The sequence below is a fragment of the Nematostella vectensis genome, chromosome 15 (assembly GCF_932526225.1).
Source record: "Nematostella vectensis chromosome 15, jaNemVect1.1, whole genome shotgun sequence".
NCBI classification, from domain to species: Eukaryota; Metazoa; Cnidaria; class Anthozoa; order Actiniaria; family Edwardsiidae; genus Nematostella; species Nematostella vectensis.
Window position 1 is genome coordinate 9,566,240 of NC_064048.1, and position 12,830 is coordinate 9,579,069.

Sequence of the window (12,830 nt, forward strand, 5' to 3'; positions counted from 1 at the left end):
TTTGCGCGCGCGCGTCGTTGAGCGGGAAGCTCGAAAGTGTAACTTGTGTTTTGTGTTGTGTTGAAAACTCGTCGAAAACATTGCAATTATATGACTATGGAATAACTTTGATTGCGTAAATACCTCAGGAAATTATGGCTTTAGATGTAAATGCTTGTTTGAAAGCACTGGCTGCAGCTTTTAGCCAGTACAGAGCGCGTTCGACGGATCAAACCGTCAAAGACTTGGAAAGACAAATAGATGTGAGTACCAAAATAGTGGACGATATTTGTGCGTTATGTGATTAGATACCTCTTGCAGGGAAGCTTCTACTTTTCTTATGTTTTTGTGGAATACAAGTATCCAATGTTGAGCGACTGTGATGTCTGCCTTTTTTGACTTTCTGACATACTTATTCAGTGTTTTACTGTCGAAAATGGAACTTACTATGCCATATATAACTTACATGACTTTCGAGTCTTGATTGGTTGTTACACGTTTGTGGTTATATTGGAACACTATCACCTTTGATTGGCCGATGAAAGTTGATTCAGTAGTTCGTGCTATCCCCTTTAGAGATATCATTATTGATACAATTTGGAGATTACTCCTATTTTCTTAATCAGGCTCCATTCTTGAACTGTTTAAAACATGCAGGATACCAATTAGTCGTGTTCTTGAACCAGAGTGAGGAATAAAATGCAGTCGAACCTCTATTAAGCTGTCAGCCTCTATTCGGCATTCACATTATAAACTGACAAATTTACTGTAAATTGACCAATACAGAATTCTTAAAACCGGCCAGCTGCTGGCAAAGCGAGTCGCCTCCTTTGGATGTTTGACCGTCTCCAACTAGACATAATTTATATTATTTTTGTTTTGTTATTGAAAAGGAAACAGAAACCTTCTGCCTCAAGTCATACTAACCTGCTCCTCAAAATCTCTTTGAGAAGGCTGCCCACATAAACAGTAAAGTGTACAAAGCCCACAAATCTGATTCTATTTGACCTCTTCTAAATGGTTGCTTGGCTAATGTTCACCTCTGCATACTAAAGCTAGAAAACACTGAAATTCTCTGTTTCCATGTTGCAGATAATTTGTGGAATATGTACAGAATTGAAAAGTAAAAGATCTTGGGATCTTTAGACTTCATTAACACACTTGAACAATTCTGTGTTGGAGCTGGTTTCTTGAGTGAAATGTTGTATCATGTTTCTTGTTCTAAGATTCTCATTGGTGTATCATGTTTCTTGTTCAAAGGTTCTCATTGGTATATCATCCGGTGCGGCTTTGTCTGGATTCAACTCCAAGGAAATCCTACCAGCAGAGTGCTTGTCCTCTCTCGTCAGCCTTCTTAATGAGAATGTTGTCAATCACACCCTGCACTTGAAGGCAATGGTTTTACTTTTCAACTTATGTAAGTCACTTAAATGGTTGCGGTCAAGCTTTAATTACTCCTGATACAAAACACTCGTTGGTGCATTTAGTATGTTAAACAGTAAGAGCCTCCAGGGTGGTAAAGCCGCATTGTCAAGTTTACTTCCGGAGGTCCGACGAAAACCTTAACTGTTAAAAAAGACAATATAATCTATCTTGTATCTGTGCAATTTAAACAGACCATCCGCACTTAATTATCAATCACATCCTCAAGGAATCTTCCAATAGATACCTTGCTTTCACTATTTTGAAATATTTTTTGCCTTTTTCATTAAAAATAATCAGATATTGTTATTGTGTAACCGACCGGAAGTAAACTGTTGACAATGCGGCTTTAAGCTTTTGATTATTATGTTCCTAGGTTAGCACTTTGTAATGTTAACTTGCCCCTGTTATTTATTTTGTTTTCCATTCAATGTAATAGCTGCAGACTTGGAGACCAGAGATGCTCTTCACAGTGGCTACCACCTCACATCCACCTTAGCTTCCTTCCTACAGAGGAATCAGGTCACCAACAATGAGAAAATAGTCCTTCAGGTATGCGCATTGGCAATAGATTGTGCCTTATTATTTATTTCAGCTTGTTTGATAATATATAGTATCCTTAATTACTTATTTAAGCTTGTCTGTCCACTTACACTGTGGTATCGACTATCTGACTGCGGTGTTTTCCATATAAGAAAAGCCTTGGAAAACAGAATCATGATCATCTCCTGATTCTATTATTATAGTTTTTCTTCAAACATTTAGTATGTTATCTGTTTCTCTTTATAATAATCTAATAATAAATACATATTTTATGTAAGGTTGCACTTGGATAGTCCATGTGTTATAAAACTGCAGTGTTCCCTGTGTCTTAAGTAAAACTAATCCATGCTTGAAATCTGTGGCTTTTTGGTTATGCTTCTTTTGAAAATTCACATGGCCTTGGGAGACCATGATTCAGCTACTGTATTTATGTGTTATCCATCATCCACTTAGTACTACTCCCAATGGATTTTCCAATGCAATATTGTAATATCCATAGCAATATTTGTTTTCTCAGTCTTTGCAGCTGCTTCAGCGAATCACTTACTGCAGCAAAATCACTTCTATCAGCGGCAGTATGGAGGAGCTGATCAGGTTTCTTGTCAAGCACATGTGAGTATACCTCAGTTCCAGAGGCTCGTCACAGTGCCTTTATTACAAAACTTTGTTCCAACCCTCATCAGCTTTAGTTTATTATACAAGAGGCCCCACTTGTCTATTCACTACCTGAAAGGTGTTTGACCAGGGGTTTCAATAACTTTTATAGTAGCAGGCTGTGCTTGGGAAGTAGGCGGCTGGAGCCTCAAAGCATAGAATAATGGCTCGAGGTCCCCAGATAGGGTATCACACCAATTAGTAATAAAATTTGATAAAACAAAAAGAATGGAAATGGTGCAATTCCTATGTAGGATTAGAGGTAAAAACAAAATAGACATTGTGTTCCGTCTCTTTTTTTCCCATTGAAAATGGTGATGCAATTTAGTTAAAAATATAAACAGCTTGATTCACACAATTCCAAATCTATCATCTCATTTTATCCTGCTTCTTTGTACAGAGTAAAGATTACAACAACTCATATATGTGTCAATTAACGAAAAACCCCCGATAGAACAATACTGAACATGGTTTTCTTTTCCTTTTTTGTTCGTTGAAAATGTATATTTGTTAAAAGAGACTGCTGACAGTTTGGGCTCAAAACTACCTGTGATCCTTATCAACATAAATCCAATATGGTGGCAAACAACAATTCGCTTAACGGTTAATTGGCTAATGGAAAACCAATGAAGAACGACAATAAAGGGTAGTGACAATGGCATAATGTAATTTTAAGCTGTTTATCACGAATGCGAACTTTATTTTGAGTTTGAAAACTGAGAATCATTGTTTGAGTTGCCGGCAGTGAGTAGGGAAGTAGCCTTCTAATGAAACCCCTGTTTGACACTCTGTTACTTGTCAAACACAAATGAATATAACATGGTATCAGAGCCTCAAAAGGTTATGAGCAATTGGCTACAGCAGACTAAGGTGGTCTATTCACTAACTAAAATTTGCCTGAGGCTCTGTTCGTGATCAAACACATGTGAGGTATAAAATGGTTCCAGAGCCTAACTAGCTTGTGATTATGAGTACAAGGTGCTACAGCAGACTTAACTTGTCTATCTACAAAAAAGATGCTTAGTTACATAGTTTACAAAATTTTCCAGGTTTTTATTGCTTCATCTGTTATATAGTGAGATCAATGTAGGCTGATACCCAAATTCAACACACATTTATTGGTCCCCCACCCTTTGCGTTGGTTTATATTCCCCCTTATAAACATGTATTGGTCCCCCCAACTTTTGGATGTTGCCTCCGTCCCCACTCACACACATATATTGGCCCCTTACCTGTTAATAGTGTTGTTCTTGAGTTTTCCAGTTCCTCCATTGTTCCATCAGAGGTGGCACACACTTATAACTTTATCGTAACGATAGCTCTAAACTTTGGTGGTGTTTTTAATCCCTCAGTCAAATGCCAGAGTCTGAGATGACCATCCCCTGCCTTGGTCTGCTTGCCAACCTATGTAGACACCACATGGCTGTCCAGGCACATATCAAAGCGATGGTAGGTACCACACAAGATTACTACACAAGAGAACTACAAAAAAATATAGATCTTGTGGCCATGATAAAGCTTGTCAGCTCTACTGTAAAAATGTCTGTCATGTCATTGTTTATAAGTACAGAATTGTTCCATGCAAATAATATCACAATCATACTCTTTTCTTATTGTTTCATATGTGTTTCCAGGATAATGTGAAATCTTTGTACCGGATGTTGATATCATACTTGTCCCATGCGAACCTCACCGTCATCATTTTCTCACTCTCGATACTCACCAGCCTGTCACTCAATGAGCAGCTTGGTGAAAAGGTACATCAAATAGTGTAATAATGTGGTAGGGGCGGGTCCAGAAATTTTTTTTGGCAACAGAGATAGATACAGCCCACCCCCTCCCCCCGTGGGATTTTTGCCTTATCTTGATTCTGTATAGGGTATGAGGAGGGGTTAACCAGGAATACCATATGGGTTAATGGGGAATGAATATGGCCAGATAAAAATCTTATTTGACATGCTATGCTAACTGTAGAAAAACTGAAGACATGCATAAAATAAATATCAACACAAGGTTCAGATATGCATTTCTAAAAACAAAATACTGTACAGTACTAGATTTGTTGATGCTTCAAGTGTTAGCCCCCAACCCCCCCCCCACCCCCCCCCCCCAAAAAAAAAAAAAGAAGTTCAAACGAAGAGATAACTCTTGAGACATCTACCAAACTACTCTTTTTTACAGAGTTTCAAAACATATCAACCTTTCGTTGAGATATGTTTCCCTCGTACATATTCAATATAGATACGTTTCATGGCTCATAACAAAATTAATATTTTTCCTTCATTCTCCTGAATGATAACTCTTACCCTCCCTTAGCTCTTCAACTCCAAGAACATCCACCAGACATTCCAGCTGGTCTTCAACATCCTTATAAATGGCGAAGGGTCGCTTACTAGGAAATACTCAGTTGACCTGTTTGTCGACTTGCTTGAAAGCCCAAAGATACAGCAGTCACTCATGGTGTAAGTACATTCAAACAAATTATCTCAACACCGAAAATGTAAGAGTAACCATCATTTTCATTGTTTGCTATTTGGAAACCATAGAAATTCTTAAACTTTGAAGCGTAGCCAGGAAGTTTTTGAGACTCGACAAGCGGGTCAGTCAGATGCCTAATTTTTATTTAATTTTACAAAATTGGTGATCACATGAAGAACATACAGCAATTTTCCTCATAGAAAGGCGCTAAAGACAGCAGCTCTATCACTTGTGTCTGACCAGTTTAGCTTAGAATGAAATTAGCGTTTTCTATGGATTGAGAAAAACCAGAGAACAATTTGAGAAAATTCTTGGAGTAAGGGTAAGAACCTTCTTACAAACTCACTTCAGAACCGGGAGTCTGGCATTACACAGAAAGATGCTCTGCCAACTGCTCCCTTTCAATCCAATTCCTTTCATGGATTTTTTCCTAGAACTTCACAATGCTGTTATTCCTTTCACATAATGCTGTTATTCCTTTCACATAATGCTGTTATTCCTTTCAACTCTTGGCATTAACTGCACCCTCCCCCTTTATCTCACTTCATCCAATTCCTTTCATGGTTTTTATCCTAGAACTTCACAATGCTGTTATTTCTTTCCACTTTTGGTATTAATTGCCTCCTACCCCCCCCCCCCCTCCCAATGCTCATCTAATCCAATTCCTTTCAAGGTTTTTTTTCTTAGAATTTCGCAATGCTGTTATTCCTTTCAACTCTTGGCATTAACTCCCCCCCATCCCCCCCCCAATGCTCACCTAATCCAATTCCTTTCATTGATTTTCCCTATAACTTAAAGCCGCACTATCATCAGTTAACTTCCGGTCGATTACGTAACATTATCCGATGATTTTTAACGGAAAACGCGAAAAATATTTCAAAATATTGCAAGCAGTGTGTATTGGAAGTTTCTTTGAGGATGTGATTGATAATTTAGAGCGGATGGCCTGTTTAATATCTCGGATTTTAATAGATTCTTTTGTCTTTTAACGCCGAGGTTTCCGTCGGACCTCCGGAAGTAAACTGGTGACAATGCGGCTTTAACAATGCTGTTATTCCGTTCATCTCTAGGCATGAGCACTTGGCGTATTACTTGGAGCAAATACTGACCCTTCTGACCAACATCTCTGGCGAGGAGTCTGCTAAGGTACAGTACACACGTTTGGGGCAGTTCCAGTGGATCTAGAATTCTTCAAAATGGTGGTCCAACTTATGAAAAATTATTATCTTTCTTTATTTCCCAGGTATTGGAGTTACTACTGACATTCTGCACTGTATCTGGAATGCGATCCCTGCTTTGCAAGACCTTGCTTGCCCCAGATGTTGCCAAGGCGAAGGGGGATCATGACCCAAACGAGCTGTACAATGCGGTGCTGTTTTGGTGCAGTCAGCCCATAGAGGCCCACCCCACTGTGTCCCTTTGTGCTCTAGACTTTATCAAGGAGATGTTTGAGGTAAGAGGGTAAGATTGAAGTTTACTGCGAGGGGAGAAGCGACCGGGATTGATGACAATAAGTGATAAAATTTTAGGGCGTGTATTATATACGCATGTTTCTTTGCACAATTCCAAAATGGCCCACTCACGAGTGGGATGTTCAAAACCGATGACCTTCGCAGAAAAAAAATCTTTGGTGTCTCACATTTTTTCGGTCGACGTATCATTGACAACTTTACTTATGTAGCTAAGTTAAGTTTTGAAAACATAGAATAGAGAATTACACCGTACCAGAGAGCCACAGACACTACTCTGTGAGGATCGCACATTATTAAGGTCATGGGGTTCCATTATAAAAACATATCCCATTAAAACCTGTACTTGTAGGAAATCATCGATAGTAACACTACAAAAGGCATGTCTAGCCGTGTGTCCTCGCTAGCCCCGCTTCTGATGGGCCTGCTTACACCGCCTGCACAGATCGATGGACCAGGACTCAAGAAGCGCTGTGAGCAGACAAGCAAAGCCCTGGACGTCATCTCTGATATCTTTTTGATAAATAGCATTTGGTGGCAAATTTAGGGGACGGGCTGGTGGGGCTGCAACCTTACCCCCCTATGAGAGAAAGAGCTATGTGAAGAGCCTCGTTTTGTTCGTACCATACCTCCCGTCCATAAGCATTTGTGCCATACTTGTCTTTATGAAGCATGTGCCCAAAGTACAGACTTTTTGCTCTCTTATACCGAAAGCTGTTGCGCGAGTAATTATACTTGTCGTTTTCATATTACCAGGAATCTGGATTACGACAACTTTTGTTGAATAAGGGTTTACTTTTCTCGAAAGATCTTTAATTTGTTTACCCTCATTGATTGAAATGAAACGTATCATCATCATCGTCATCGTCAAGTTCAAGTTTATTTTTCCTTTTCAAATATTTTCAAGATCGTTATCAGTACATGATTTGTGTACTATTTATTGCGCGCTCATAAGGTCTGTACTCGAGTATGCGTCGCCGGTGTGGGCTGCTCTACCGGAATACCTATCTGAGCACCTGGAGTCTATACAGAAAAGAGCTTTAAAAATCATTCTAAGGCACGAATATACGAGCTATAGTAGTGCCCTTGCCTCAACGTCTCTCCAATTTTTGTCTGAGAGAAGGGATGAAGCATGTCGGAAATTTATGGCAAGAGCTAAAACTGTTGAACCCTTAAAATCTGTGGTTAATAACATGACAACTGTCCAACATGGATATAATTTGAGATCAGGAAATGAGAAAATAATAGGACCGCAAGCTAAAACTTGTAGGTTTAGAGATTTTGTGACTGTGCGCTATTGTTAGTTTCTGTGTGACGACCTCTCACTTGTAATTCAGCCATGATAGCTGCAATGGTGTAGAAATAAACATATATATTATATATATTATATATATCTTTATCATCCCAAAAAATTGCCAGGCTAATCGAGTTTGGATGAGCAAAGTCTATTTAAATTTTACCAAGTTGTTTTCCCTTGACATCTATTACCAATCTGCTTTGACTCATCGTTGAGGAAATCGATGCTAAAACACCTTCAGCTGGAGCAGTGCTGGAAGGTTGTAGAGTACCAATACCAGCACAACACGCTAGGGACGCGCTCGTCCTTACAGACCTCTTGGGGGTAAGTAAAGATCCTAAAGTACTAGTATAACACGCTAGGGACCCCTTGCAGACCTTGCTCGACCTTGCAGATCTCATGTGGGTAAGTACAGGTCCAGGAGTATCTACACAACAAACTAAGGATACGCTCGTCCTTGCAGATCTTGTGGGATTTAGTAAAGATCCTAAAGTACTAGTATAACACGCTAGGGACCCCTTGCAGACCTTGCTCGACCTTGCAGATCTCATGGGGGTAAGTACAGGTCCAGGAGTATCTACACAACAAACTAAGGACACGCTCGTCCTTGCAGATCTTGTGGGATTAAGTAAAGATCCTAAAGTACTAGTATAACACGCTAGGGACCCCTTGCAGACCTTGCTCGACCTTGCAGATCTCATGGGGGTAAGTACAGGTCCAGGAGTATCTACACAACAAACTAAGGACACGCTCGTCCTTGCAGATCTTGTGGGATTAAGTAAAGATCCTAAAGTACTAGTATAACACGCTAGGGACCCCTTGCAGACCTTGCTCGACCTTGCAGATCTCATGGGGGTAAGTACAGGTCCAGGAGTATCTACACAACAAACTAAGGACACGCTCGTCCTTGCAGATCTTGTGGGATTAAGTAAAGATCCTAAAGTACTAGTATAACACGCTAGGGACCCCTTGCAGACCTTGCTCGACCTTGCAGATCTCATTGGGGTAAGTACAGGTCCAGGAGTATCTACACAACAAACTAAGGACACGCTCGTCCTTGCAGATCTTGTGGGATTTAGTAAAGATCCTAAAGTACTAGTATAACACGCTAGGGACCCCTTGCAGACCTTGCTCGACCTTGCAGATCTCATGGGGGTAAGTACAGGTCCAGGAGTATCTACACAACAAACTAAGGACACGCTCGTCCTTGCAGATCTCATGGGGTAAGTACAGGTCCATGAGTATCTACACGACACACTAGGGACACGCTCGAACTTGCAGATCTCATGGGGTAAGTACAGGTCCAGGAGTATCTACACAACAAACTAAGGACACGCTCATCCTTGCAGATCTCATGGGGTAAGTACAGGTCCTGGAGTATCTACACGACACACTAGGGACACGCTCGACCTTGCAGATTTCATGGGGGTAGGTACAGGTCAAGGAGTATCTACACGACACACTAGGGACGTGCTCGACCTTGCAGATCTTGTGGGGGTTCATTTATTATCCCGAGGGGGGGTGTGTGTGAGGATTTTGATAAAAGTAAGGGATAAAATTAGTTATCCCCCCCCGCTTCAGAAGCGGCAAAATTTACCATGCCCCCCTTACGCTTCCCCAATATTTTCGGTGCCCCACCTCCCGAAAATCGAAAAAATAAGGAGCAACGAAAGGAACGGCAATCTCATAGGGGTAAGTACAGGTCCAGGAGTATCTACACGACACACTAAGGACGCGTTCGAACTTGTAGATCTCTTGCCCAGCATGAACCCAGCCTTTATGGGTTCAAGGTAAGAACACGTCCGTCCAGTCTGACATCCTGTCTCTTTGCCTTTCTAGGGAGGATGGCGTGCGTGTTGTTCTGCGCATGCTCCATTTGATGTGTAGTCTAAAAGCCTCTGTACCCGGTGTCAAAGAGAACTTGTTCGCCGCTCTGCAGGATCAGCGACTGGTGCCTTTACTTGCGCATGCGCTGACTTGTGGAGCGCGGGACAGTGTACAGAAGGCTTTGAGAATACTAAGCGAGGCGACCACATTACCAGACTTCCAGATGATCTGGTGAGTTATCTGGTGAAAGTGCTTGGCAGTTGGGAGTACTATTATTGTTATTGTTGCTATTATTATCACTGTTGCTGTGTTTTTGTTCTTGCTACTAACAATTAATTGTTATTGCTATTTTTACTATTTCTATTACTAGATCACGATCACGATCTATAAAGTCTTCTTCTTTGTTGTTGTTTATCATTGCAAATACAGAGGCTTGTTTGCAAGTAAACTTAATAACAATGCACGGATGTAGTCTGATATGTTATTAACGATATTTGATTTGAAAATATATTGGTTACTCGCTTGAAATAGTAGATGGAAATGGATTCTTTGAGTGAATCGCCATTGAGCGGGAACGACAGATGGCGTGATTGCCCTTCTTTAACTATGTCTTCCTCAGGCTCGGGGAAATAATTGCTTCAAACAACTCCGCGCGTGAAGTGGAGCTAACCACGCTACGGGGACCTGGAGACGAGGAATTCAGCCCTCCCCCGTCACCTCCTAGGAGCTCTACCAATCAGAGTGCGCGCTCGCGCCACGTGGCTTCTTGGTCATCACGTGATTTGCGACCTGCCGTTATGACGCCGAAGAGCAACGTTACGGATGCGAATATCGAATGTTTGATCGAGAAGATGAGATCTGGACTAGAGGTGGGGTACATTTATGTGACGAACATATAAATAGACAGCACCCCACCCCAATACTATGTCGTATTGTTAATTCATTATTTGATCATTTCTTCAGATCAAAGATCCTAAGGCATCGGAAATCATCGACATTTACGAAGCGAAACTATCTTCGCTCATGGTAAAAATGCCTATGAACATACTGATAATGTTTTTTCAACATTTAATCGCTGCTCCTACTGTTGTTGCTGATGCTGCTCCTACTGTTGTTTTCTATTGATGTTTCTAATTTTATTGGTGTCATTCTGCTTGTGCTGTAGAAATTTGTTGTTATATGGTAGTCTTTTTTTTATTATTTCTATTATCTATTGTTGTCGCTGTTGATATTGATGTTATCTTTGTCACTGCTGTTATTCTAATCCTTATTATTTCTGCTTTTGTCGGTTGAATTGCTCTGAGGGTTTTTGTCCGGGTTCTCCGGCTTTCATTCCTCCACAAAACCAACAATTTCGATCTTAGCTGTGATCCGTGGTCAGACACGAGTTGTATGGCGGCTGCCTGAGGCGCCTTCCCATGCCTTCAACTCGACCACGTCTGAATCTGCGCTCTCGTTATTCAGCATCTAGCTGCAATGAGAGTGATAAGCTACTCCAATTTATTTATTTTATTTATTTATAACCAAAGAATGTTGTCTTGTTCAGACAAAGAAAAGCCATCTTTGGGACCTACTACTCCAATTTATTTATTTTATTTATTTATAACCAAAGAATGTTGTCTTGTACAGACAAAGGAAAGCAATCTTCAGGACCTACTACTCCAATTTATTTAGTTTATTTATTTATAACCAAAGAATGTTGTCTTGTTCAGACAAAGAAAAGCCATCTTCGGGACCTACTACTCCAATTTATTTATTTTATTTATTTATAACCAAAGAATGTTGTCTTGTACAGACAAAGGAAAGCAATCTTCAGGACCTACTTCTCCAATTTATTTCTTTTATTTCTTTATAACCAAAGAATGTTGTCTTGTACAGAAAAAGGAAAGCAATCTTCAGGACCTACTACTCCAATTTATTTATTTATTTCTTTATAACCAAAGAATGTTGTCTTGTACAGACAAAGGAAAGCAATCTTCAGGACCTACTACTCCAATTTATCTATTTTATTTCTTTATAACCAAAGAATGTTGTATTGTACAGACAAAGGAAAGCCATATTCAGGACCTACTACTCCAATTTATTCATTCTATTTCTTTATAACCAAAGAATGTTGTCTTGTACAGACAAAGGAAAGCCATCTTCAGGACCTACTTGAGGCAAAGGCCCTAGCCGTGGCACAGGCAGACCGCCTCATATCGCAATACAGGTGCCGCAGGGCGCAGTCCGAAGCAGAGGTGGGTATCTGACAACAATAGAAACCTGGTCTAGAACATATGATATGATACCCAGACATACTATTCAAAATTTTCAAAAAGGAATTTGGCTCTAAAGTCAAAGCTGCAATAACCAAGCCAAAACAGAAACACCATACAGCACCATCAATAAACTACTCTATCAACCTCGGGCAAACTGACAGCTATTATACTCCATTTTCTTACTGTTTCTTACTTTATATTAAGACGCTTTATTAATAGCAGTCTGCGTTACTTTCTTGGTTCCAATCAATATGTTTAACCTTGGCTTTGTTATTAAAGCATAATAATGCGGTTTAGCAAGCTACCTCGTGTGTACTGAGAAACTGTATCTTTCAGTGTTCCAAACTTCGAAAGTTGTTATCAGAGACAGAGAAGAAGAATGAAGCCCAGACTGAACAGGTATGAGGTGGGATATGTGGATTCGCGCGTGCTTTTATCATTGTGTTACATGGTCCCAGAGTCCCAAAAAGTCCAGTACGATAAGCCTTCAAAAAACAGTTTTTTGTAAAACTCCATCCTGTTTTTTAGGCTTTCTCGTAAACTCAAGCTAGATACGATCATTATTCTGGAGCCAGAGTAATGAATTTGTGCAAGCCCACGTGATGGAGCACCCAAATATACTTTGGGTGGAGCAAAACGTCATAAAAAATGTCGTTGAGCTTAGATTACCGTCAGTATCGATTCCATCCAATTCATCGGTTAATGATGGGTTTTCAACGCTCTGCAGATAATGACGATGCTGGAGTCGCAGAAGGCCGCCACAATAGAGGTAATAAAATGACGACAATGATTATATGATATGATTATGATATGATTGCGACGATTATTGATGACGAAATCGGTGATGATAATGGTGGCGATGATGATGATAATGAGGAAAGTGGTAAGATAATGATGGCGATG

At 40.2% G+C, this 12,830-nt stretch overlaps 1 protein-coding gene across 2 annotated transcripts in view; it reads left to right on the forward strand.

Moving 5' to 3' along the window:
* Positions 1–12,830, forward strand: part of LOC5512432 (protein CIP2A homolog) — a 16,673-nt gene continuing 3,843 nt past the window's right edge. Inside the window, exons 1-17 of one of the 2 annotated variants that reach the window (XM_032381895.2) lie at positions 1–242; positions 1,240–1,396; positions 1,841–1,953; positions 2,462–2,556; positions 3,951–4,047; positions 4,233–4,355; positions 4,915–5,060; positions 6,147–6,222; positions 6,320–6,529; positions 6,898–7,054; positions 8,034–8,166; positions 9,682–9,900; positions 10,289–10,538; positions 10,633–10,695; positions 11,796–11,906; positions 12,264–12,326; positions 12,655–12,696. In XM_032381895.2, the coding sequence (XP_032237786.1) occupies positions 135–242; positions 1,240–1,396; positions 1,841–1,953; positions 2,462–2,556; positions 3,951–4,047; positions 4,233–4,355; positions 4,915–5,060; positions 6,147–6,222; positions 6,320–6,529; positions 6,898–7,054; positions 8,034–8,166; positions 9,682–9,900; positions 10,289–10,538; positions 10,633–10,695; positions 11,796–11,906; positions 12,264–12,326; positions 12,655–12,696 (2,163 nt within the window). In that variant the 5' untranslated portion in view covers positions 1–134. The remainder of the gene's footprint in view (positions 243–1,239; positions 1,397–1,840; positions 1,954–2,461; positions 2,557–3,950; positions 4,048–4,232; positions 4,356–4,914; positions 5,061–6,146; positions 6,223–6,319; positions 6,530–6,897; positions 7,055–8,033; positions 8,167–9,681; positions 9,901–10,288; positions 10,539–10,632; positions 10,696–11,795; positions 11,907–12,263; positions 12,327–12,654; positions 12,697–12,830) is intronic. The other variant, XM_001632736.3, reaches the window with a different exon arrangement.